The sequence below is a fragment of the Patagioenas fasciata genome, chromosome 23 (genome assembly GCF_037038585.1).
Source record: "Patagioenas fasciata isolate bPatFas1 chromosome 23, bPatFas1.hap1, whole genome shotgun sequence".
Taxonomy (NCBI): domain Eukaryota; kingdom Metazoa; phylum Chordata; class Aves; order Columbiformes; family Columbidae; genus Patagioenas; species Patagioenas fasciata.
The window spans coordinates 3,540,213-3,562,291 of NC_092542.1; the positions used below are offsets into that span (position 1 = coordinate 3,540,213).

The window sequence follows — 22,079 nt, forward strand, 5'->3', positions numbered from 1 at the left end:
CTCATTGACTTTGAGAAAAGTCTTTTAAAGTTCAAGTTCCCCTTGAAGATGATGTGAGATTTTATTGCCATGTTTGAAAGCTTCGGTCTTCTATGCAGATCGGGGGAGGGATATTTGGTTATAGCTCCTCTCCTTCCTATTCCGCAAGAGCTGCTTTTTCCAAAGGGCTTCTCCTGGCCTTCAGAAAAGGCACCTGCAGGTTTCTGAACACAGTTTGGTGCCTGTGTGCACAGAGGGACAAATGGAAAACTTGGCTGTGACACAGCAAGTCGATGCAGTCTGTGTGTATCCTGGTTCAGAACCTTAGTTCTTTGCAGGGGCTTGTGCAGAACTGTGAAGGACATTTAGAAGAGAAGTGGAGGACTCGGCTTTAAACATCTGGTCCACGCTCTCTTGTTCAGTTCTGTGTCAAAATACCTCTCGTTTGCTTTGTGTTTTTGTACCCAATGCCTGGTGAAAATATCTTTTTGCAAGGCATTTATTACCTGTTAACCAATGGTCATCTGTTAATGACTGGTTTCTGGCTTAGCTCCCGTACCTGAGCAACATGGACAGTACTTGGTTAATAACATCTAAAAACCAGGATAATAACAACTAAAAACTGGAATTGGAAGCAGCAGCAGAACCGTCTGGTCTCCCATTCTGTGTCCTAAAATACCTTGAATGCTGCTTCTGCATGTTTGAGGCAATTGAACTTTTGCTGCCTCTATTGATTTAAAGTCTCAAATTGTTTGGAAAGGGGAAAGTAGTGCTCCTCTGTTTGAGTTCTGTGTTTCAGGGGTGCCAAAGGATACTCCTGCTGTGGGTGTTTATGTTGGTAGGTGCTGCAGAAGACTTGATACTGTGCTGAAAAGTTGATATCTGGTGTCTTATGCAAAACAGGCAGGGTAGTTTTGTGGTGATGTGTGTAGCTGTAGGGTCTCGCGCTCACAAAAAAATCATGTTACGGGGGTACTCTTGATGTAATAAAAATGTAATAGCAGCAGCGTCTGCCCAGTTCTTGCCTTCAGCACAAGCAGCCTCGCCAGGTGTCTGCTGCTCTGCAGGGCTCACCCGCCGCAGGGCTGGCTGCAGAGCTGCAGCGGCACCGGTTGCGGTGGCTTGGAATGAATGCAATAGCGAGGCTTTCATTTGTTCTGCTTGCAGCTTCTCCCGTGGTTTGCTCATTCTTTTATGAAGTGCAGAGTTCCACAGAGAGCAGGCAAGTTCCAGCAAGAGCTTTTAAGCAGTGAGTTGTGTCATTCACATCCCCTATCCCCCCAGAAACAGTCATGTAAATACCCTTGTGCTGTGGGCAGAGCTTCAGTGAGAACAAACCTCTGTGCTCCGAGGTTGGATTAGGAGCATGTTCAGATAATGACATCCGAAAACAGGATGGCTGGGAGCTGCAGCGGAACAGTGAGGGGGCTCTGAAAGAGAGAGGAGTCTAATCCTCTCTGCTAATAATGAGGCAGTTGCCGCCAATGCATTGGGCTTGGCACGCGCTGCTTTGCTGCCCCTGGGTTGTCTGATGGGTGGCAGAGAGGTGCAAAGACCCAGCTGCTTTGAGATGGGAGGGGAAGAGCCACACAGGAGGGGTTTTCTTTGCGTAAAACAACTTTGACATTGCTCTCCCCGCACCCCCAGCAGCACTTTGGCAGGACAGGCATCAGAATGATGTCTGTGGCTGTGATGGTGGCTGAGACGGGACTGATACACAGGCACCTAAATTCCTGCCGCTCAGGAATTTCCAGGGCACTCAAGCCCAGCTTTTTCTCAGGAAAGCAGCTGGATGCGTGCTGGTCTGTGCAGCCCTTGTGCCTCACCAGTGACAGAACAGTAAAATGACATTTACTGCCTGTCCCCATCGGCCTTGTGCAGAGCAGGGATGCTGGTGATGAAAGGCTGTTCCAGACCCGCCTCCGGTGTGAAGTGCCCAGGCATGAGCCTTGGCCAGGAGAATGGTGGGGACAGGCTGTGTTGAGCGTGCAGAGGTTTTATCTAATCTATCGTTCCTTTTTAATCTAATCTATCGTTCCTTTACAGTCAGCACTCACGACTGCCGGACCCGCGGTACCAAGCAGCGCCGTGTCGCACCGCGGCTGTCGGGACACCCGCCTGCCTGCAAGACTTTCTCATCCCGGATGGCAGTCGCCGTACTCGCAAGTGCATGGTGTATACAAGGTTCTGCAGCAGGAAAACGCTATGGAGTGGCCAGGTAAGAAATGCTTTCATTCTGATCTTTGCTTCGTGGCATACAGCTTTATGTGTTCTTGCTAAGTTCTCCTGAAGGATACGGCTTCAACATTGCATTTTTGTGGAGGTTAAAAGATTTATTAGCCCCCACAGGATGTTTCATTCATGCTCCTCTCTTGTTAGGGTGATAGTCAAACCCCTATTGATACAGTGGGCTTTGAATGTCATTGTTAAAGTTTCAGATTCCACCACAGATCCCAATTCATCCTGAGTTCGTAGGCCAAGGTAGGAAGGGCAGAGTCAACACCTGAGCGCTCACGTCTCTAATTCCAGGTCCCAGTTTGGCAAATGGTGGAGATGTATCAGGCAGCACTGCTGTAAGGAGCCCCGATGAGCACCGAGATAAAACTAGAGGGCTGCTAAAAAGCACGAGGCCATAGTCCATGTAAAGAGAACTCGGTTCCTGTGGCGCTTCCCACCTCAGTCCTGGTGTTAACGGGTGCGGGGCCATTATTCTACTTGCAGCGCTGAGACCCAAACTGTGCCAAGGCTTGTTAGCTCCTAAAATACTAAACCACCTCCTCAATCAAGAAGACAACTTGATCACTTAAAACTTTGGGGTTTTTTTTCCAGTTTTTATTGAGTGAAAATGTCAAACCTTGCATCAGTCATGCAAAAAAAAATCAAATAAATAAAACACATATATTAAATTTCTAATAGCACTAAATTCAAGTGGAAAAATATTCAGTTCTTAATAACGCAGGTGCTGAAGAGACCAGATTCAAGTAAATCAGAGCACACCATCCTGTTTAGGGTGTTTTTTTTTTTTCACTTTCTGCATTTTTGTCTCAAAACCTATATATATATCTATATATCTATATATATGTATATACATATAGATATATACACACACACATATATATGTGCATACATATTATTTTTATATTTATATATATACACATACATATTTATAAAACATTAAAAAGAGCATTGGTGGTTCAAGCATTTATTTCCCGCCCCTCCCCCACGGAAAGAAAAAAAAAAACAAAACAAACAACAAAACAAAACAAAAAAATTACACATTTAAAATTCCAAATGAGCTAGCGATGGCTTATAGTCCTAGTGTGCAATATGGAGATTACAAAAGGCTAGAATCCTCCCTCTTTGTCTTTTTTTTTTTTCATTTTTGTCTTTTTTTTAAAGTTTTTTTTTTTTTTTTGCTACATTGGAAAATTTTTTTTAGCTTTTTTTTTTTTTTAAATTTTCTTTACAAAATTCCTTCCACACAGACTTTAATCCAGTTGAGTTTGTGGCTACAATGAACCATCTAGTCAATCGTTTTCATCTCGTTTTTTGCTCTTCAGCAGTGAATGGTGGCAGGATCAGGAGGGTCCATCTCCAGGTTCAGTTTGTTTGGTTTCTATCTCGTTTTGAACAGTTCCGCTCCCTCTCTGGTCACCCTCTCGTCTGACAGTCCTGTTGACATGATCGCTTGAACTGAAACCCCCGTGCTCTAACAGGGCTCCTCGTGCTGTTGAGGCCTTTGTTCAGAAAAACACTTAAGCGTGGGCTTAAACCCAGAGAGCATCTGCTTAAGAGTTTAGCTGAACCAAACCTCAACACGGCAGAATAAAAAGACGGGAATAACTTTCTTGACTACTTGCTGCAAATAGAGACATAGTGAGAGATTCACAGCAACTCCTGGGTGGCCCTGGAGCCACTGTCCTGTGAGGGCATCTGACCTTCTGTTCAGCAGTAGCCTGGTGGGAAAGAAATCGCATTCCCTGTGCCAGCTCCTGGGTATTTATCCAGAGGTGATAAAAGCTGGGGAGAAAGGCTGAGCTGTTAGGGAGAAAATGGTGTGCATAGATAAACACAGGCCCTCCTGCCACACCTGCCTAGCGCTGCCTCCGGGACGATGTGCGTCCGGGGCTGGCGGCAGCGGAGCTATCAGCAGAGCGCTCACCCCTTTGCTGCACACACTTCTGCTCCCTCCCGCCGCTGTGTGATCCAGCCAGCGGAGTCTGGTGAGGTACGAAAGGGGAGAGGGAAAACCACTACGTCCCAGTGCAGGTTCCCAGCTCCAAACAGCCAGGGAACAGCCCGTCTGTGCTGAACGGGAACCCAGAATTGCGCCGTCAGTGCTCCCAGCAGCTCTGCCATTGCGCTGAAGGCAGCGGTGTCTCGGTCCTGCTCCCACAAAAGTCACCGATACACATCACGTTGATTTCCGCGGTACAAAATAAACACATCTGTGTTGCAAGATGTGGCTTGTGTTACGTCCAAGGATTCCTCTTGGAGCCCATCACCATACAAAGTAGTTGAATATGGGAAAAATGTACAAGTACAGAACCTGCAGCAAATGCTGTTGAAGTAAAATCTTTTTGCCCCATCCCATTTCTAGAAATTCCAGGGCCTCAATCCCTCACTCTGCCCCAGGAACGTGAGCTTCATTATATTCAAGAATTGGATTGTGCTAGAAAACACACAGTTGAGGGCAGGGGATATACCAAACAAAACAAAAACAAACAAAAATAAAACCCTATAAAAATAAAAGCCACACAAACAGCCGATAGAGGAAAAGAACTCCTAAGAATTAAATAAACTACAAACTAGTAATAACAATATTTCATTTGTTTTCATTTGTTTCATCTCTACAAAATTCAAGTTAGAATTCGGAATCGTGCAGCTCCAGTTCAGTGCTGGGAGTGTGAAGTCAGCCTCAAACTGTAGCACTAAGGCCCCCCCTCCCCTGCCACCCCCGCAAACAGACACTACATTGAGGAGAAGGAAACAAAAAGAATAAAAGGAACAAATTGCACACAATTAACTGTATGTAAGGGCTGTCCAGAAGGCAGGCGACCCCTCATCCCCTGGCATTGGTGGTTTCGTGTTTGTTCTATATATAGTAATAACCTTTACAGGAAAAATACTGTACAACTTTGTTTTTTGCCTTTGCTTTTGAAACATCATCTGAACATTCTGTCCCCACATCTACCCAGCTGAGCTGCTTGTTTATAAATCACACTTGATCTGCACCGCTTCCTTCGGGAAATAATTAAAAAAAGGCAACCTAAACTTCTTGAGGCCTTTATCTGTTCAGGGTGGACACACGTTACGGGGATCCCCTGGAGCCGCAGTGCTCGTGGAGCTGATGGGGAAGGGGCGCCCGCATCATCTTAGAAAAAAACAAATTAACTTTTTTTAAAAAAAAACAAAAACAAGGACAAACTTGAGACACAAGGAACCTTTTGCTAGGCTGGTACACTTACAAACTGGCACTGAAATAACTATGAGCAGAATTAATTCATACAGCTAGTCCTTCTGGAGCCCACGTGTGTGTAGACAAGCCTGCCCTCTCAGACTCGGGCGAGGATTTGGGGTCAAACAGCTACTGTCTCACCTGTCAGAGTCGGGACAGTGTCCTGTAGTGTGTGTTCCCGGAGAGCAGGGACGAGTGTCTAACCAGGGGAAAGCCCAACAAGCCTCTGGAGGTGGCAGGTCAAACACTGCACAGCTGCATTGGCTTACGCCGTGCCCAAGCTATTAGCCCTACTTGGTAAAATTTCTCAGCATGGACCCACAAATGCATTAATTCTTAGCTGGACTAGATCCTGGCCTCAGCGAGCAGCTCCCCCGGCTCTGAGTTCTCTGTGCTGTGCAGCTTGCAGCAGCCTCATGTTTTGTAGCTGCAAAAACTGCGACTGTGCCAGTGGGTGCTGCAGAACAGGGTTGTGCCCCCTCCCCACCCCAGTGCAAACGACACCCCTGGCCTGAGAACGTCCCGTGGGATCCTGAGCACCTGCCTCCCTTCCCCTCCCTCAGCAGTGCTGCCTTCACCCTCTCCCAGAAGTCACTAGAGATCCGTCCACGCAGACAGACAGACCAGCCCATCCCCAGTGAAAGGCCAGGCATGAGGGCTTGGGGACGGGGGACATACCTGTCACTGTACGGCTGCCTGGGTGGGGAGCACGGAGTATTTTCAAGGCTGCTCTAACGGCTGGGACGCGGTTCTGTGAGCACAGTGCTCCCTGTGCCGCACCGTGGGACAGAGTGTCAGCTCCCAACCTCCTGAGATGGGGATACTGAAGCACCAGAAAAACGCCTCACCCTCACCAGAGAGGAAGCACCTGGGGGTTGGGATGAGATGGAACTGGAAGGGAGATCAACCCCAGTCCTCCAGTGGGACAGACCCTTTAACTGCCCGCTGCGTCCTTCCCGAGTTACTTCAGCTACATCCCTGCAGGCAGAACAGCAGGGATGAGGTGTCCTACAGAGAAAGTGTAGACTGAGAAAGTTTTACAATATAAATAGCATTCAAAATTATCATCATTAACAGTAAAAAGGATCTGGAAGAACAGAGGAGTGTCCCATTCCCACCCCTGCTCATTCATTAATGCGTCCTCATTTATGTGACAATAAATACCCACTCCCACCCTTGCTGTCTGATGCCATTCATTTAATGCTGGAGAAGGGGGGGGAGGGGTGGAGAGAGAGAGAGCACGCACCCCTCACCCCTCCTTCCCGCTGGCAAAAGCTGAGCTGTTGTCTTTGTGACACCAATTCCTTGAATTTTATATATGTGTGTGTGTGTGTGTACATTATATATATAGAGCGAGACACACACACAAATATATATTTCTAAAATTCATTACCTGTTGTTCCCACCCACCCCCCTCCAAGAAGTGGAGATTATTATTAATATCGTACAACTGAAAACATGGAAAAATAAAACCCAGAAAGAAAAATGGGGGGATAGAGCCCCACCCATAACAAAGGGTCCCCAGATGGGCACAGGCCCCACGCACCATGCAGGGAACAAGGCAGAGCAGCTGGTACCCTCAACGTTCGTGTCCATAGAAAAGGGTATTATTTTTTTGTTTTTGCTGCATCCTGCCCCCGCCTTCTGTGTCTGCAGAATGGAGCGATGCAGCACCAGTCCTGCTGCCAGCCTGTCTCTCTTATGGGGCCTGTGGAGGAGCGTGGGTTTCCTTCCAGCCTCTCTCTCTCTCTCTCGTGTGTGTGGCACGGAGTTTGTTTCCAATCTTTGTTCTTGCCTCATATGGGGTCCTCTTAGTAATTCTGTGTAAGAGCAAAACCGAACCACTGCCGCTGTTGTCTCTATGATTAAGGAGAAGCTGCTGGAGTGACGGTAGAGGCTGGGGCAGCAGCTGGAGCAGGAGGTGGGGCTGGAGCAGGGGCTGGCTCACCCTGGGGCCTGGAAGCATCACCATGGTCTGTGGAAGAAGCAGGCTCCTCTGGTTCTCCATCTTCTTTAGTGGCCAGGCCCTCAGGGTCAGGCAGCGATTCTTCAGAATCTGTGTTCAGGTCTTCCTCTTCATCATCCTCCTCATCGTCATCATCATCATCCTCCTCTTCGTCATCCTCCTCTTCTTCGTTCATCTCCTCTTCATCGTCCTCCTCATCCTCTTGAGAAGAGTCATCCTCGTCCTCCACATCACCAGAGCCAGATGCCACTGCGCCCCTCTCCTGAGGTACGGTCCCGGCTCTGCTCGGTGAGGGACCTTCAGCCACTTCTGATTGCTTCTTGCTGAGGTCCAGGGAATCATTGAGGCCCACGCCAGCCGCGTTCTGCAGGAAGAAGAGGGAGCTGTTGTTGTCAGTGCTGAGGTTGAGGGAACTGTCCAGGTTGATGGAAGAGTTCTGGATGTCATACTCGAGAGTGGAGTGGGCAAGGCCCTCAGGGCCAGGAGAGATGGCAGGAAGCTCCCCTCGCTCCTGCTTCTCATGTTTGCGCTTGTGCGAGTCCATCTGTGACATGCCCACCACCGTGTGTTTGCAGCCAGGGTAGGTGCAGTGGAAGTGGGAGCACTTGAGTTTGTACTTGCAGTCGGGCACCTCGCAGTCCACGCTCGAGCTGAACTGGCAGAAGCCGGCGGCGCTGATGACGTCCTGCTTGCCGTGGTGCTTGCGGTGGGCTGTCACCTTGGTGCTGTCAGTGCAGCGGAAGCCACAGCGCAGACAGTGGAAGTGTGTGCTGTTGCCAGAGAACTGACAGTCTGGGAAGTTGCAACTCAGTGAAGACTTGAAGCGTTTGAAATCGTCCAATACCAGGTTGTCAACACGATCGTGATGCTGGGCGTGCTTATACATGTGAGTACGGCCACAGAACTTGTAGCCGCAGTTCTCCCGCGTGCAGTGGTAGTGGGTAACCTTGAGAGAGAACTGGCAGCTGGAGTCCTTGCAGTCCTCGTAGAGGTCATAGCGCCGAAATCCCTCCAGCATCATCCCTTCATCCAGCATCTTGCGTGAGGACGCGGTCTTGCGGCGCTTGCCAAACGGGGACATGTCCTCAATAATCCAGAAACGCTTTTTGGCCCCTGAGGCCGTTGGCATAGTGATGGTATTCCCTGAGGAGAAAATACAGAGACTGGTGTTGGTGTTGCTGACAGCCAGGCCTCTTCAACTCCCAACCATCCCGGCAAGCGCTGTAATTGCCAATGCACAAGGCTGCAACTGCTCATCCCTCAAGCTCTAGGGGACCCTGTGCTCTGGGTGGTGCCTGCTCGACTTCGCTTCCTCCATTTTCAAAATATCCCACCTTGCCTCTAATCCTTGCTCTTGCATATTCATCTTGTCCAAATGCTAACTGTTGCTTCACCGGTTTGCTGCTCACAGTTTCTCCTGCTGATTAATCTCTAGTTCTATTTTCCTCAAATCGCAGTTTAATACAGAGAAGGTGGCTTGTTCCCATCCAGTACTGAGCGGTTTTACTGTAGTTTAGTGGGTTTTAAATGGTAGAAGAGTTTAAGCATGCTAAAACCTCACAGGTGTGCTCTGTTCCCCATCCAGGCTCTCGTAATGCACCGCAACTGCCAAGGACAGGCAGCCAGTGAAGGAAGATCCCATGCGTGATTAAAACTGCAACGGGGGGAATTTATAGAAATAGGATGGACTTTGGCCAGGAGACTGCAACATCCCTCACTGTAATGAGCCCACATATTACAATGAGTGCACTTAGAAAGACAGATGGACAGATGTTCAATGGGGCTAATTCTCATCATCACTAGCCAGTGGACTCTGAGAGAAAATACCAGTTCTACAGCTTTCCCTTGGGTCTCAGGAGTCACATGGTGCCCCTAGTAAATAAAGAGCCCTCATCTGTCTTCCACTTTCATTCACAGGGCCAGCAGAACGGGCTGGTGCTCACGTCCCCCAGGATCACACGCTGACATCAAGGACTCGACCTCATTAGATCTATTAACTTTTTTTTTCTTCTCTGCTTGCTATTTCCAGAATGAAACCACAATCCGCAGTATCAACATGCAGCACGGATAAGGTTGGAGGCAAGAATTTCTCACCAGGTGCAGAACTGTGAGTGTAATTGGAAATTATAGCTTGCAACTAAAACATTCTTTTTTATTTTGCCTTCCTTCACGCTGAAACTGCCATCCCCTTAAAAAGAGGCACAATTTGTGACATTGCAGTGCCTGGGGCCCGAGAATCCAGAGCAGCTTGCATCCCTGTCTAGGAGACTGAAGAAACAGTCATCTGGTTGACTGTTGATTTTTTTTTTCTGGCTGATAAGCAGGTATTAAAAGTGATGAATGCTATTTTTGCCACATCTGGCCCTTCAAATGACAGCCCTCCAAGAGAAGGTGACAATCACTGAAGGAAGCATCCAGAAGTTAAATTGGACTTGTACTAAAAGATCCAAGTCAAGGGGAATAGTAACAGCAACCTCATCTCCTGCATGGTTTGCGTGGCCACGCTGCACAGATTGCAGGATAAGCAAAGAACAAAAGGTTTTTCCACACCTGTTGGTTACACGGCACTTGGGGCATCCATGGTGAGACCATCTTAGTGACATGAAGCTGGTGGAAACTGCACATTAAGACCAATATAACCAGCTACCAGTGAAAGAATAACTTCCAGTCACTGCAGATTTTCGATTAGCAAGGTCTTAGCTAGAGAATCTGTGACCAATTACTCTCTGCTCCCTCTCGCCCCCAACATCTGGTGTTGTAAAATCTCATTCTCTGCTTTCAGGCGACCGGTGGCAGCGCGTTGCTCCCTGCACAGATCACTGCTGTCCAGACCAACTCCTCACCCCTTCTTTTTCTTAAAAAAAAAAAGCAGCCAAACCATCAAGTTGTTTATCATTAGTATTAATGCTCATCTTGGGACGGGAATATGGGATACACCATCTTAGGGGAAAGACTGTGGATGGGAAATTGGGAAGTAAGTAGAATTTTAATTGTACCAGTTTTAAACTTAATGTATCTATCTGCTCAGCTTTTACAACAGTTCTAATAGATGTGTTTAAAACTTTAGTTAAACCCATTTTGTTTTCTCATTTCAGAGCAAGGCTGTGAAGAAGAGGTGATAACCCGGTACACTCCAGACACCATTCAGGCCCTAGCACCCAAGCGGAGAGCACCGAGCCTCAACAGATGTCATCCCAGCGGTGAGTGCGTGCCATGTGCTTGGCTTTTCAACTGCAAGTGATGCAAACACTCACAGAATTATACAAAGGTAAAAAGAAAAACTTACAAATATATAATTAGAGGAAAGCACAGCACAAGGTTAATATGTTTCAGGTTGCATGCAAAAAAAAAAAAAAAAAAGGCAAAATGTATAGTTCCTGTGTATTTTGTTCATCAGAACACGCTCCTCCGGACAAGGCAAAGGATCCTTCTCCTGCCGAGTCCTGTGAGAAGAACCTGTGAGCTTCCAGTGGAGCTGGTACCCCAGCCACACTCCCAACCATTTACCTTGGATTTGCACATTACTGAAAGTGGCAGGAAGAATGACTGGGACATTTGTAGGCTGCCAGAATCCTCTTAAGTGTGAACTTTAAGCACAAATATGCCTTTAATTAACTAGAAAAGAGCTGGGAGTTGGGAAAAGAAGCCAAAACTGAGACACACCCTAAAAAAACATTCCCAGATGGAATGAGAAGCCGCAGCCTGAGACATCTCTGATCTCAGTCACACATGGGAAACACGGCAGCGTAAAACTAAAAATCTTGATGTCTTTTCTGCAGCTGTTAAGAGCAGATGTAACTAACAGTGTGTGAGAAACAGCCTGAGCTGTCTGATGACGCCATCGTGGTGACACTGAACTTCACTCTGTCACTGGTGCTGGCGGAAGCAGCCCTGAATTTTGTGGCTTTGTGTATGAATAGGAAGCAGTGAAGCTTACAAGATCTATAAAAACAGGGGAACTGGGTACCTTGTGAGACATTTACCTGCTGAGATGTGTGGGTGGTCTGGAAGATCTAATCAAAAATTCCAAGTCCCATTAATGCTGCATGAGCGGAAGTTTGCTTTGTGACCACCCTGCTGTTATCAAGAGGCTGAAAGTGCAATTTAACTATGGGTTTTGTCAGATTTTTCTCATAGTTTGGAATTGGTGGTAATTGCTCCCAGGTATCTGCATGTCTGTCAATGAGTCGCTGGGTTTTGGTTACCGTGTCAGCAGACAAAAGGAGCAGGCAGGGATGGGCCCTTGGATACAATTAAATAAGACATGGGGTGATGTATCCTTATTGACCCAAAGGTGCAAAGAAAAAAACTGTGGGCAGGGTGAGTGGGGAAGCAGATGGGCACAGGACACTAGAGAGAAAGCAAAGTGTTACCTGCTGCGTCCTGAACTAAGGGAACGTCACTTTTTACTGGAGCTGGAGTGGCAATGATGGGCGAGAACCCAGCGGTGCTGGCGGCAGGCATGACAATGCCTCTGCTGGATCCAAGAGTGGCACTGAGCAGAGAGTATGAGAGACAAGATGGAGAGAAGAGATAGGGGAGGGTGGGGAGGGGAGACTTAAGCAGGGCTTGTGAGAAAGATGGAGGCAGAGATGGTGGTTGAGGTTGTGGTGCATTGTGGGTTGCATCATCGGCAGCAGCAGTAGAAGGAACCAGGCAGCCTGGAGAATGTGGAAAGAAAAAAAGCAGAAAAAAAAAAGGAAAACAAAACAGAACAACAAAAACAAAACAAAAGAACTGAAATGAGAACCCAAGAGCAGAAGCAATATGGTGAAAATGGAAAAATACAGTCACAAATGCATGAAACAGAACTATAACAGAGAAGAAACAGAAGGTGAGGAACTGACAGCATCAGGAAGAGGAGGGTGTCTGTGGAAGGGAAAGCGGCTCTTGTGGCACAGGGGAAGTGCCACAGGCTGTCCCACAGATTCCTGCTGCTTTGGTCCTTATTTATCTATGTAGTGCCAGCTTGTAGCAGCTCATTGCTGGGAGGGTGCTCTTGTGTTTTGGGTGGGTGGAGTTGCTCACTACCTGGGTGGCAGGGGGTGTTCCCTAGGAAGTGTGACTTGGGCCCCACAGCCTAATGACAAAGGAGAGAGTGCCAGTACCACCATCCACCAGAACTCTCTGGAGGAGCTTTAATGTCGGTGTTCATGTAACATACGGTTGGATGTGCTGTATGATAATCTTCTAACTGGTGTGGGCAAGAAAAGTAGGAAAATGTGTACAAAATTAAACTCAATGAGGCAGCCTATCTAGAATGCTACACTTAACCCTGGAAGGACAGCTCAGAGATCCCTGGATCACCACTAGATGATAAGAGAATTCATAAAAGATACCTGACTACTGAAAAGGTAACTCTGTAATACGGGGGTCGGGGGGGGAGAATCGCTACACATTATCCTGGCAAACAGGAAACAATGGCAGAAACTCACATCCAAAAAGAGGGGATGATGGAGGTGCCCTCTGTGCAACACTGCACAAAGGAACAAGAGTTTTTGCATGAGGAAGGGAGCCCAGTGAGCTGCTTTTGTGTGTTCATTTCTGAAGATGTGGTAGGGTGTTGTTTTTTTCCCCCTGCCTATATAATATTTGCTATTGTACAGCCTTTTCTGTACCTCAACAGTATAGGAAAGTGTCTGACTTAGATGCTGCACAAGGAAATACAAAAGGATATCGGGGAAATGCCAAGTACAGAACAGGCCCACAACTTTTTGGGTTTTTTTAAATCTAATATTAAAATACATCCAACTTCAAGACACAGGATAAAAATTCCTCTTCAGGGGAAAGATATATTTTTAGTTCATAGATGCTTGAGGTGCACATTTTGATGGATCTCCTCTCACAAAGGACGGAGAGAGCCAGGTTAGTACGAGGCACTACAGTGAAGCTGGTACAGTTTCTATTTTAAGGTGCAGTTGTCCTTTGGCCTCTCCCCATGTGTGTATCTCCCAAAAGAGCAGGCAACTGATGATCCATTTCATACCCCCCTTGCCTCTTACCTGCTGATGTACTTTCATTGCCCACTGGAGTGCTGGAGCAGCTGCGGTCCATATTGGAAGATTCAGAGGAGATACCCCCAGGGCTACAGCCAGTGTAGTCCATGTACTCATCCGTTTCCGTGTCCATCATGCTTGGGGGTCCCTGAAAGGAAGCTGGGGTTCCTGAAGAGGCTGGGCTGGGTGCCATGCTGCCAACCTGGGGGAGATTTTCATTTCTTGGAGTGTGGCCAATAACCTGCAGCAAGAAAACAGAACGGGGGCTTTCACACCAAAAGCAAGATGCCAAGACCAAAACCATCTGTCTGCACATGTATTTCTCTCTGCCACAGTTCATGAGGGACGGCTGGAACATGCTCCTGAGTGCAACCCATGGCACTGGGGCTACAAGTGCGAGTCTTCCTTCACTGGGAGCTCAGGGCACTAAACCTGGCACACGTATCCTGGTATGTGGATTGTGATGCTCTCAGAGGCCGGGAGTGTTAATCTTGGCACCAGTATCCCGGTGTGTGGATTCTGATGCATTCAAAACCAGGAGGTGTTAATCTTGGCATTACTTCCTTAGTGTAGGTCCTTAAATAAAGCTGGCTTGTTTCATCTACCAAGTCAATGGATGTTATAGCAACTAAGGAATAAGAACAAGCAGGAGGTTGCAGGATGGCTGCAATTCTGAGCTCAGGGCTGCAGCGGAAACTCTTCAATTTGTTCACGAAACACAAACCTGACCTGCCAGTTGCTCTCAGTTATGTGTCAGAAAAGAAGGAACTGCATTGCTCTGCTACTTCCTGAGAGAGGCCAAAGAGTGCCCCAAACTAACTCCAAATCAATAAGGGAATTGAAATTGAGACTGGTATTTCTCCCATCCTAGACAGAAGCGGCAAATAATTCTTTATGTGCAACAGGAAATGTTTGCTTTAACCAGCACGTTCAATTCTTCCACATCCTAAGCACTTTAATTTTAACAAGCCAATTGGTGTCTATCGAGCAGGGGGGGCACACAAGTTGTAAATATGAGTATTTTAGCAATATCCTTCTCAATTTTTTTTCCCCATCAATCACAAGGGAAAAACTGTTTATACTAAGTAATGATTTGATGTCTATGCTTCATCATTATACCTCGTGTTGTTAAAGAAGTCCAACCAAGTGAAGCCTGGGTGAACCCACCCCAGTTGCACTCCCAATGCAGACACATATCCTAAGGTGTGTTTGGGTACAAGTGTCTTGGCACTATAGCAGTTCTGCAGTGAGAAACCCAAGGGACCAACACTACGTGGGATCTACAGCTTAAATAACCAGTGAGTCACCTGAGTAGGAACACGATCAAAGTTCTTCCCCAGCATCCTTCTCATGTGCTTTCTGGCGTGGGATGTCATTTGGTGCTTGAGCAGGAAGGAGAACTGGCAGCCCTCTCGAATACAGTGGAAGTGGCTGTTCACCTGGTTGTATTTGCAACCTACAGACACAAAACCATTGTATATTACAGATTACAGGGTACATTTAAGAAGTGAGCATGAACAGCAGACTAGTCCCATCCCTCTTCATTTTGTTATAAAGGAATATTACCCATTACATACAGTAGTGCCTAATGCTCTCCAGTCTTAGCTAGCACCTTTTCCTTTACAAAGAGAACAAAACCAAGACATTTAATGCTATCATAGAAGTTAAAATCGAAAATACACACTAATAATTAGATTAAAAATGAAAAGTTTTTGTTTGCTTTTTTTCTTTGAGCTCTCAGAAAAGCAGTCTCCTAAAAGCTCTGGCTCTGGACAGTGTATGCTCTCTGGTCAGATAGAAATGAGCCAGGAGGTGTTTATTGCCACTCCAAATTTGTTCTGTAACAGGGGCAGCTACTGAACAACAAGCAATTTATATGGGTTCTGGCATACAGCACTTGACACATTTGCTCCTCCTGGATAGTGCCATGGATGCTGGGAGTCTGTGTACCTCAGTAACAGACAATCCTGAACAGCTACATTCTATGGCTGATAAATAATGGCTTGTTGCAGTTAAAACACAGCTGTGATCATCACGGTCTGCCTCTTCTCCATCATCCCTTGGCCATACCCGAATACACAGAGAGGTACAGACCTCTAGACAAGCTCAGTTTTATTTGTCCTCTATCTCTCTAATCACCTATACCCATCCACCTTTACTTACATATGTGCATATTTTTCAACTCTCTCCCTCTCCACCCATACATGTGTGCATGTATTTATACAAACACACACATAAATAAAATCTATAGTGTGTTTGTTCAGAAACAGTCACAACCCTTAAAGTAAGCCAGTGCTTTCTGCACCTGCTATGTATATATAAAAGTGTGTGTGTGTGTATATATATATATATACACACACAATGTAGAAGCAGAGAGCTATACAGAGAAGCAGACATGCAATTACATGTTGGTATAACGCTACACACCTGCCTAAACACATCCAGCTACACCAGCCCATCATGCTGCCTGTATCTACGTAGGCAAATGCAGCGTCCTGGCTCAATACTGCTCGGCAAGCCCAAGCTATAGTCATATGTACATACTGCTGAATGCATGTACCCCATCACTCCCAAAAATAAACAGTGCTGACACATGCCCAGCCTGTCGATACCTCGCTGCCAAACAGCTCCTGAATAGCCCAGCCCATCTTCAGTTCCCAGATCGTGTTTTATGTCCGTGCCAAGTGTGTTTGTTGAGGTACCGCGCTCCCCACAGCCCCACCTCCTGTGCCCCCCCAGCGCTGGGCTGGAGAACAAACAGTGCTGGCAGGACTGAAACCGTATCAGCAGCGGGCAGGTGAAGGCTCGCCTGTTGCCAGGGCACCCATGGAGGCTGGGTGTCATATATCATTGTCCTGCTTTGTCTAGCCCCTGCTATCACCTGAAACACCTAAAGTTGAGTAAATAACAGCAACTGCTGCATCTGCTGACACGTGTAAATGAGCCTTAGGTAAGTACTGGCTGTGGCGTGTTTGCACTCATTACCCTGGTTACCACAAACAAGCTACCATTTGGTATAAATTCTTGAAAGCTAAAAAGTTTGGTTGTGGTGATTGTGGCTGTTGCCCTACAATGCGGGAGAACAGCACGTGGGACTGTTATTGTGAACCCTGTTTTGTTCCAGCCTTTTTCCAACAGGAGTGATAGGGAAGGCTGTGTCTGTGACACTGTTGAGCCAAGGCACAACTAGAGGTTAAGTGAACCTCAGGCAGCTCAGGACGGAGCTCTGCTGGAGCTGTCTTTAGGGATTGCCCCCCAGTTCAGAGCCCTGGGTTTCAGCTCTGTTCTAGAAACCTCCCTGGGAATGCATTCAGTTTTCTGTTGTACTTTTGTTTTACCAGCTCTACACTAGAGGCACTTAGATTCAGTAACTACTGAACCCTTAAACTCCACCCAAGACAAGCATTAGGCCCAAAAGACTACGAAGTACAAAAACCAATCAAATAGACAAAAAAGGCCTTCACAATTAGATAAAAAGCAAAAACAAAGGGGAAGCTGTATCTCCAGACAGATATAGATATATAATCCTCTATATTACAGTTTATATCCATTTAACTTGGGTCTGTTTTGGAAAACATGCTGAAACTTGGGCAGATCAGGAACCGCTGTTTTGTTATATTTCTCGTTTAGTGATCTAATGCCCAAATACATCTTAAGCTTAACTCGCAGGCTCTAATTCATGGCATTCTTATCTGGACACGGGACAGACCATATGAGGTGATGGGAGGAGAACAAAACTCACCTAGTCTGCCACACTCCTCTCGCTTGGTGAAATACTTGAAGCCGTTGGCTGCCCTCCTCTCTGCCTTCTCGTGTTTTTTCACGTGCCAGGGCAGCTTGGTGGTGATGTTAGTCACAAAGTAGCAGCCAGGACGCAGACAGTGGTAATGCCCTCGCATCCTGAATTCACAGTGCTACAGAGGAGAAAAGACACAGGTTGTTTTAAGCATATCTACAACAAACACACTCTCGTCTGCCTGCTACTAACGCTGCTCCTCTGAGACACGAGAGGGGCCTGAACTGATACTCTAGATCACATTTCTTTTCCACAAGCTGCAATGCAACCTTGTTCCCTGTCGTGTAGTTTGTGTTGCTGTTGTGTATTCTGTATTGCGCTATTCTGTGTTGAAATATCCCAAATCTAACTCCTGGCTTTCCCTGGTATTCATCACAGATTTGTATTTTATTTCATCTCATGTCTCTTTGATCATTCTAGTTGCCTTTTCCACTCCACCTGTATCAAAGAAACAGTGCAATTTGAAATTTGATGGAAATCAACCATTTTGCTAGACCACTAATTACGACCCTTCCATGGTTCTCTAGTTAAACCAGGAATGAAACAGCCTCACTTCCTACTGAGCAGTCTGCTTGCTCTTTCCCATTCTTCTCCCCTGCACACACTCAGGCTGGAACACGGCTCTGGAATTGCTCTTACCTGGTTTGGACAGAGACACTGCAGCGAATAGTAAGCAAACTGGTCTCGCACATTCACCAAATTATTGTTGGGGTTGATGTGGTCCAGGCAGTGGGATTCTGCTTTGCCAGAGGTTTTGCACACATACTTGCAGTTCCCAAAGAGACAGTGGAAGTGGAATTTGTTGGCGTACTTGCAGTCCGTTGCCAGGCAGGGATCGCTGGAACAGATCCAAAACCCAATCATCACCTTCACTCATTCCACACATTTGTTTCTTTGCCAAAATTTACTTCAAGGGGAGCCCAGCTGAAGCCTCTGTTCCAAACATGGCCTACAGATTTCCCACAGCCACCTTCCTCTTTAGTAACACTGCTGCTGGCACCACTACTGCAATTCCACCAAGCTAGTGCACTTTCTTGATTAAGATGCTGAAAATACAGCAATGCATGGTGGGTTCTGTAGTCTTTGGGGGCCACACTTCCCATTTAAAGCTCTCTCAAGATCTAGCAGAGTCAAAGCACTTGTGCCCTCTCTCCACTATCTGACCCCCAGTCTTCTTCACTGAAAAAAAACTAATGCAGCTGTATTGTACTGAGTTACAGACGGCATTCCTAGGAGAAGGCCACAGAGCCGGGAGAAATCCAGCAAGCTTCCTTTTCAGCAATCTATAAACATCTACTCTTAGCTGTGTGTACTCTACTGCAGTAACACCTCCCCTTTGTGTGACTGAGCACACTGGTGCCCTGTTTTTTGTCCAGTGGTGAGTCCAGACTTGCAGCGAGATCTGGACGTGGGCTGGTCAGGTGTCACGCTGAAGACTTTAGAGATGCTATCCTACCTCTGTAGCCTTCAGCATCAAAAATACTGCAAAGACACATGTATTTCTGTACACCTCTCATGAGGTATAAAAAGAGGATTCAGTGGTAAGTCAGCAAGTTTATTTCTCCTCTAAACTCATACCTAAAAGTGCTCCCAGATATACCTGAAAATCCTGTTTGTTTCCTAGGATAACTGAAGGTATTTTCTAGACTGAAGTATATTTTCTGTGAGGTAAAGCCCAGAGTACTTTCTAGACAGAAGGCCTCTCGGTGGGTGAACACAGATGTAGTACTACAGCTCTGAAAAGCATTAAAGAGGGGATTGCAAGGCTGGGGAGGACAAAAGACAAGCAGCATCTACGACTTACTTCTCCTGGAACTGGAGAAACCCGGGTTTGACCTGAGGCTTGGCGTTCTCCAGGGAAGTCGTTGCCAAGGGTGAAGTTGCCAGGTTAGGCACTGATGCTGGGATCTGAGGCATCTGGGGTATGGTTGAAGCCAACTGCTTCCAAGCGAGCAGTGTGGGGGCAGAGGGCACGGCGGCCGGACTCGGAGTGGGCACGTCGAGAGCAGGAGCGCTTCCCATGGTGACAGAAGTGGCAGATGGCGATGAAGGGGCCAGCGAAGCCTTATTCTCAGTAGCAGTTGAGAAGGGAGACTCAGAGTTACTTTTCACAGTTCCACCCTCAGTTCGGAAGTGAAAACTGAAAAAAGACACTGTAATTAGGACATAAATTCTTGACCGTCGCACATAACTTGATTAAACATCAACAAGAATCTGGCAGGAGTCTGCAAACAAATTAGCTGAGGTTAAATCCTAAAAGGGGCTCTGCAAACGTTGTGGAAAGATTTAGGGGCCTCCTGTCTGTAAAGAGAAGGGAATTAATTAAGAGGGGTGGAGACAGAAAGGTGCAATAACATGTTGACATCAGGGAGATGCAAGAATCGCTGCAGTCGGTAAGATCGATATGCCCCTGAGGGCAGCTTCCCATGGCTGCTGTCAGAAGCCAGTAGTTTGCAGGAGTGAACCACAAGGAACTACCCAATGCCAGAGACCAACTGTCCTAACACATCTTTCCATCTTAAAATTTGCAATGCCTCCTTCTCTTTAAACCCCTTCATGCCCAGTCCCGCGGCCAGCTGCTGAAGGCCATGTTCATTCTTTACTTGGGCAAACCTTCCATTGCCTTTAAAAGGAACTTGGCGTGGTTTTGAACTGCAGATTATGCTCTGTAGAAATCTGCAACAGGGAGAATTTCCAGTATCCCACCCTTCCTTTGCTAGTCCTCTCACTATAACAGTAGGAGTATATCTTAAATATCCCCACCCAGGAGTCATCTAGAGATTTGAGGATGTTTTACAACCTCTGTCATGCAGTTCTGGCTACCAAACACTGGGCTGTCTGCTGCTTTCCAGAATGATGAGAAATGGCAAGGGAAGGAGGAGATCGCTGCTGGGCTGGACGGTTTGACTGCTTCACTTCGAGATCCTTGTCCACATGATGTGAACCTCTTAAACAGAACAATCCAATCTAAGTGCTAGGGGGTCCTGTTAAAAGAGATTTATCATGACTGCAGTGATGGGGAGCTGTCTAGTCCATAAAAAGTCCATATCCGGTGACAACAGTTGGGTTTACAGGATCCTCTCCCATACTTTCTTATTTGTTTGTATGATGTATTTGTGTGCTGCTCCTTGAACACATTATCTGTCAGCTGGACTATGGCAACACACAAATGTCCAGTTCTGAGCCTTGCCAACACTGTGAGAAACACCTTGTTCACAAGTTGAACACATTTGCTGTGATAATGATTAAAGAGGACAGCGTTCTGCACAAATTCTGGCTGAGCGCATTTGCACAGGAAGCATGTGGCTGCCCACACCGGGTCACTGAGTAACGCGTCTCTCGTCCTGCAGCGCGTGTGCTGCACCGGTACTCACTTGGCGTGTTTGATGGCTCCATCCAGGGTGCTGAAGAGGGCACCGCATTCCTCCACCACACAGTGGAAATGCACCTTGTGGAGGAAGTCGCACTGTGCATCGCAGAAATCCTTGGTACCAAACCTGGCCAAAGCAGACAAGCAGGCATCTTAGGGAAGGCCCCAAAAGACAAGTGGTGTTGGAACAGACCTATTTTCCTTGCTGTTCAACCCTACTACCATTCTGTTTTCTAATGTGACTGTCCCTGTTGCACAAACAACGCTGCTGGCATTGTTAGTTATTGCCTGTTATATAGATCTGAACATGCAGAACAAGAACCTGATTTCCCTCCAACAGAACTTGACTGAGAAACTCCCATTCACTTTTAGTGAGAGCAAAATACAGAACTACTCTGAAACAAAAGATGAAAACCATTAGTGTTCCTGAGTGTGTACGTACAAAAGCCAAAGCTCTGAGGAACGACCAAAGGTTAGTAAATTAAGGGAAATCCAGACCAAGAGGACACTGCCGAAATATTACAGGTTGGTTTGTTTCTTTTTTTTTCTCTTTTGAATTTACTGGGGGCAGCAAAAGGGAAAAACCAACTGTGCTTCAAGGGAATGCAGATCCAGAATCTGCCCACCCCTTGCCTTGAAACAACAGGGTATCACACAGGTGGTGATACACAGTGTTGCCTACATAGCAATTACAGCCTTGTATGCATAACTAGTGAAAAGCACAGAAGGAACAACGCTGCAGTGCAAAACCCATCATCTAGGATATGCCTCCTGTCATCTCGGAGGAAATGGTCAAGAGGACAAAAAGATCTAAGCATGGTTTCACTGCTGAGCCGGACTTATTAAGAGTAGCACATGTGATTTCAGGAAACTCCAGAATCACAGGGAATAAAGGAAAAATCACTGGCAGGAAGGATCTGAAACTTAACAGGGGAATCTTGCATAATTAAGATACAACAAACTACAATTGCTCTGATGAGCAGGAAAGCAAGAAACAAACAGCAGCCTGTGTGGTCCCAGGAGGGACCTCCTCACTATTTGAGGGTAAAGAGAAACAGCAAACAATCTCGTACTGGAGAAGAAGGTCAGTGGGTGTAGAACACACAGCCAGTGCAGGCTTGCAGGGAGAAGATAGAGGAAAGTGGTAAGAGACCAATTTAGTGCAAGCTAGAGGGGTTGTTTTACCAGGGACAAAGGGTATTGCATTTAGAAAGAAGCTCTGATAAAAATGGGATGTGATGTTTAAAAAAATGGCTGCCTTATAAAATTTGCCTTGGATAGGGAAGCTAAAGACAAAAAGGACGATTAGGGATAAAGACCTTCTGGAGAGCAAATAAAGGAACTGGTTGGAAAATATAAATATGCACAAATCAGCCAGGCTGGATGATGTATGTCCTGAAGCGCAACGGAAATTAACTCACAAACTGATTGCATGACTATTTGCTGGGTTTGAAGCCACAGAGAAGAGGGAGGTTCTAGGAAATTGGAAAAAAAATAAAATTAAAAGTCTAGGT

At 46.6% G+C, this 22,079-nt stretch overlaps 1 protein-coding gene and 1 long non-coding RNA gene across 13 annotated transcripts in view; one reads left to right on the top strand and one right to left on the bottom strand.

Moving 5' to 3' along the window:
* Window positions 1-1,944: 1,944 nt before the first annotated feature.
* LOC136111068 (uncharacterized) lies at window positions 1,945-11,924 on the top strand. 2 transcript variants are annotated; one of them, XR_011735622.1, is made up of 4 exons: window positions 1,945-2,197; window positions 9,433-9,510; window positions 10,186-10,377; window positions 10,499-11,924. It is a non-coding gene; the product is annotated as an uncharacterized lncRNA (long non-coding RNA). The 2 variants fall into 2 exon arrangements; XR_010652707.2 differs by lacking the exon at window positions 10,186-10,377.
* CASZ1 (castor zinc finger 1) overlaps window positions 2,790-22,079 on the bottom strand; it is a 216,972-nt gene continuing 197,682 nt past the window's right edge. For 9 of the 11 annotated variants that reach the window (XM_071798597.1, XM_065854932.2, XM_071798596.1 and 6 more), the window contains 8 exons: window positions 20,570-20,692; window positions 19,000-19,335; window positions 17,835-18,033; window positions 17,142-17,313; window positions 14,707-14,855; window positions 13,406-13,640; window positions 11,777-12,064; window positions 2,790-8,546 (listed from right to left, as the gene is read on the bottom strand). In XM_071798597.1, the coding sequence (XP_071654698.1) occupies window positions 7,303-8,546; window positions 11,777-12,064; window positions 13,406-13,640; window positions 14,707-14,855; window positions 17,142-17,313; window positions 17,835-18,033; window positions 19,000-19,335; window positions 20,570-20,692 (2,746 nt within the window). In that variant the 3' untranslated portion in view covers window positions 2,790-7,302. The remainder of the gene's footprint in view (window positions 8,547-11,776; window positions 12,065-13,405; window positions 13,641-14,706; window positions 14,856-17,141; window positions 17,314-17,834; window positions 18,034-18,999; window positions 19,336-20,569; window positions 20,693-22,079) is intronic. The other 2 variants (XM_065854934.2, XM_065854933.2) reach the window with 1 other exon arrangement.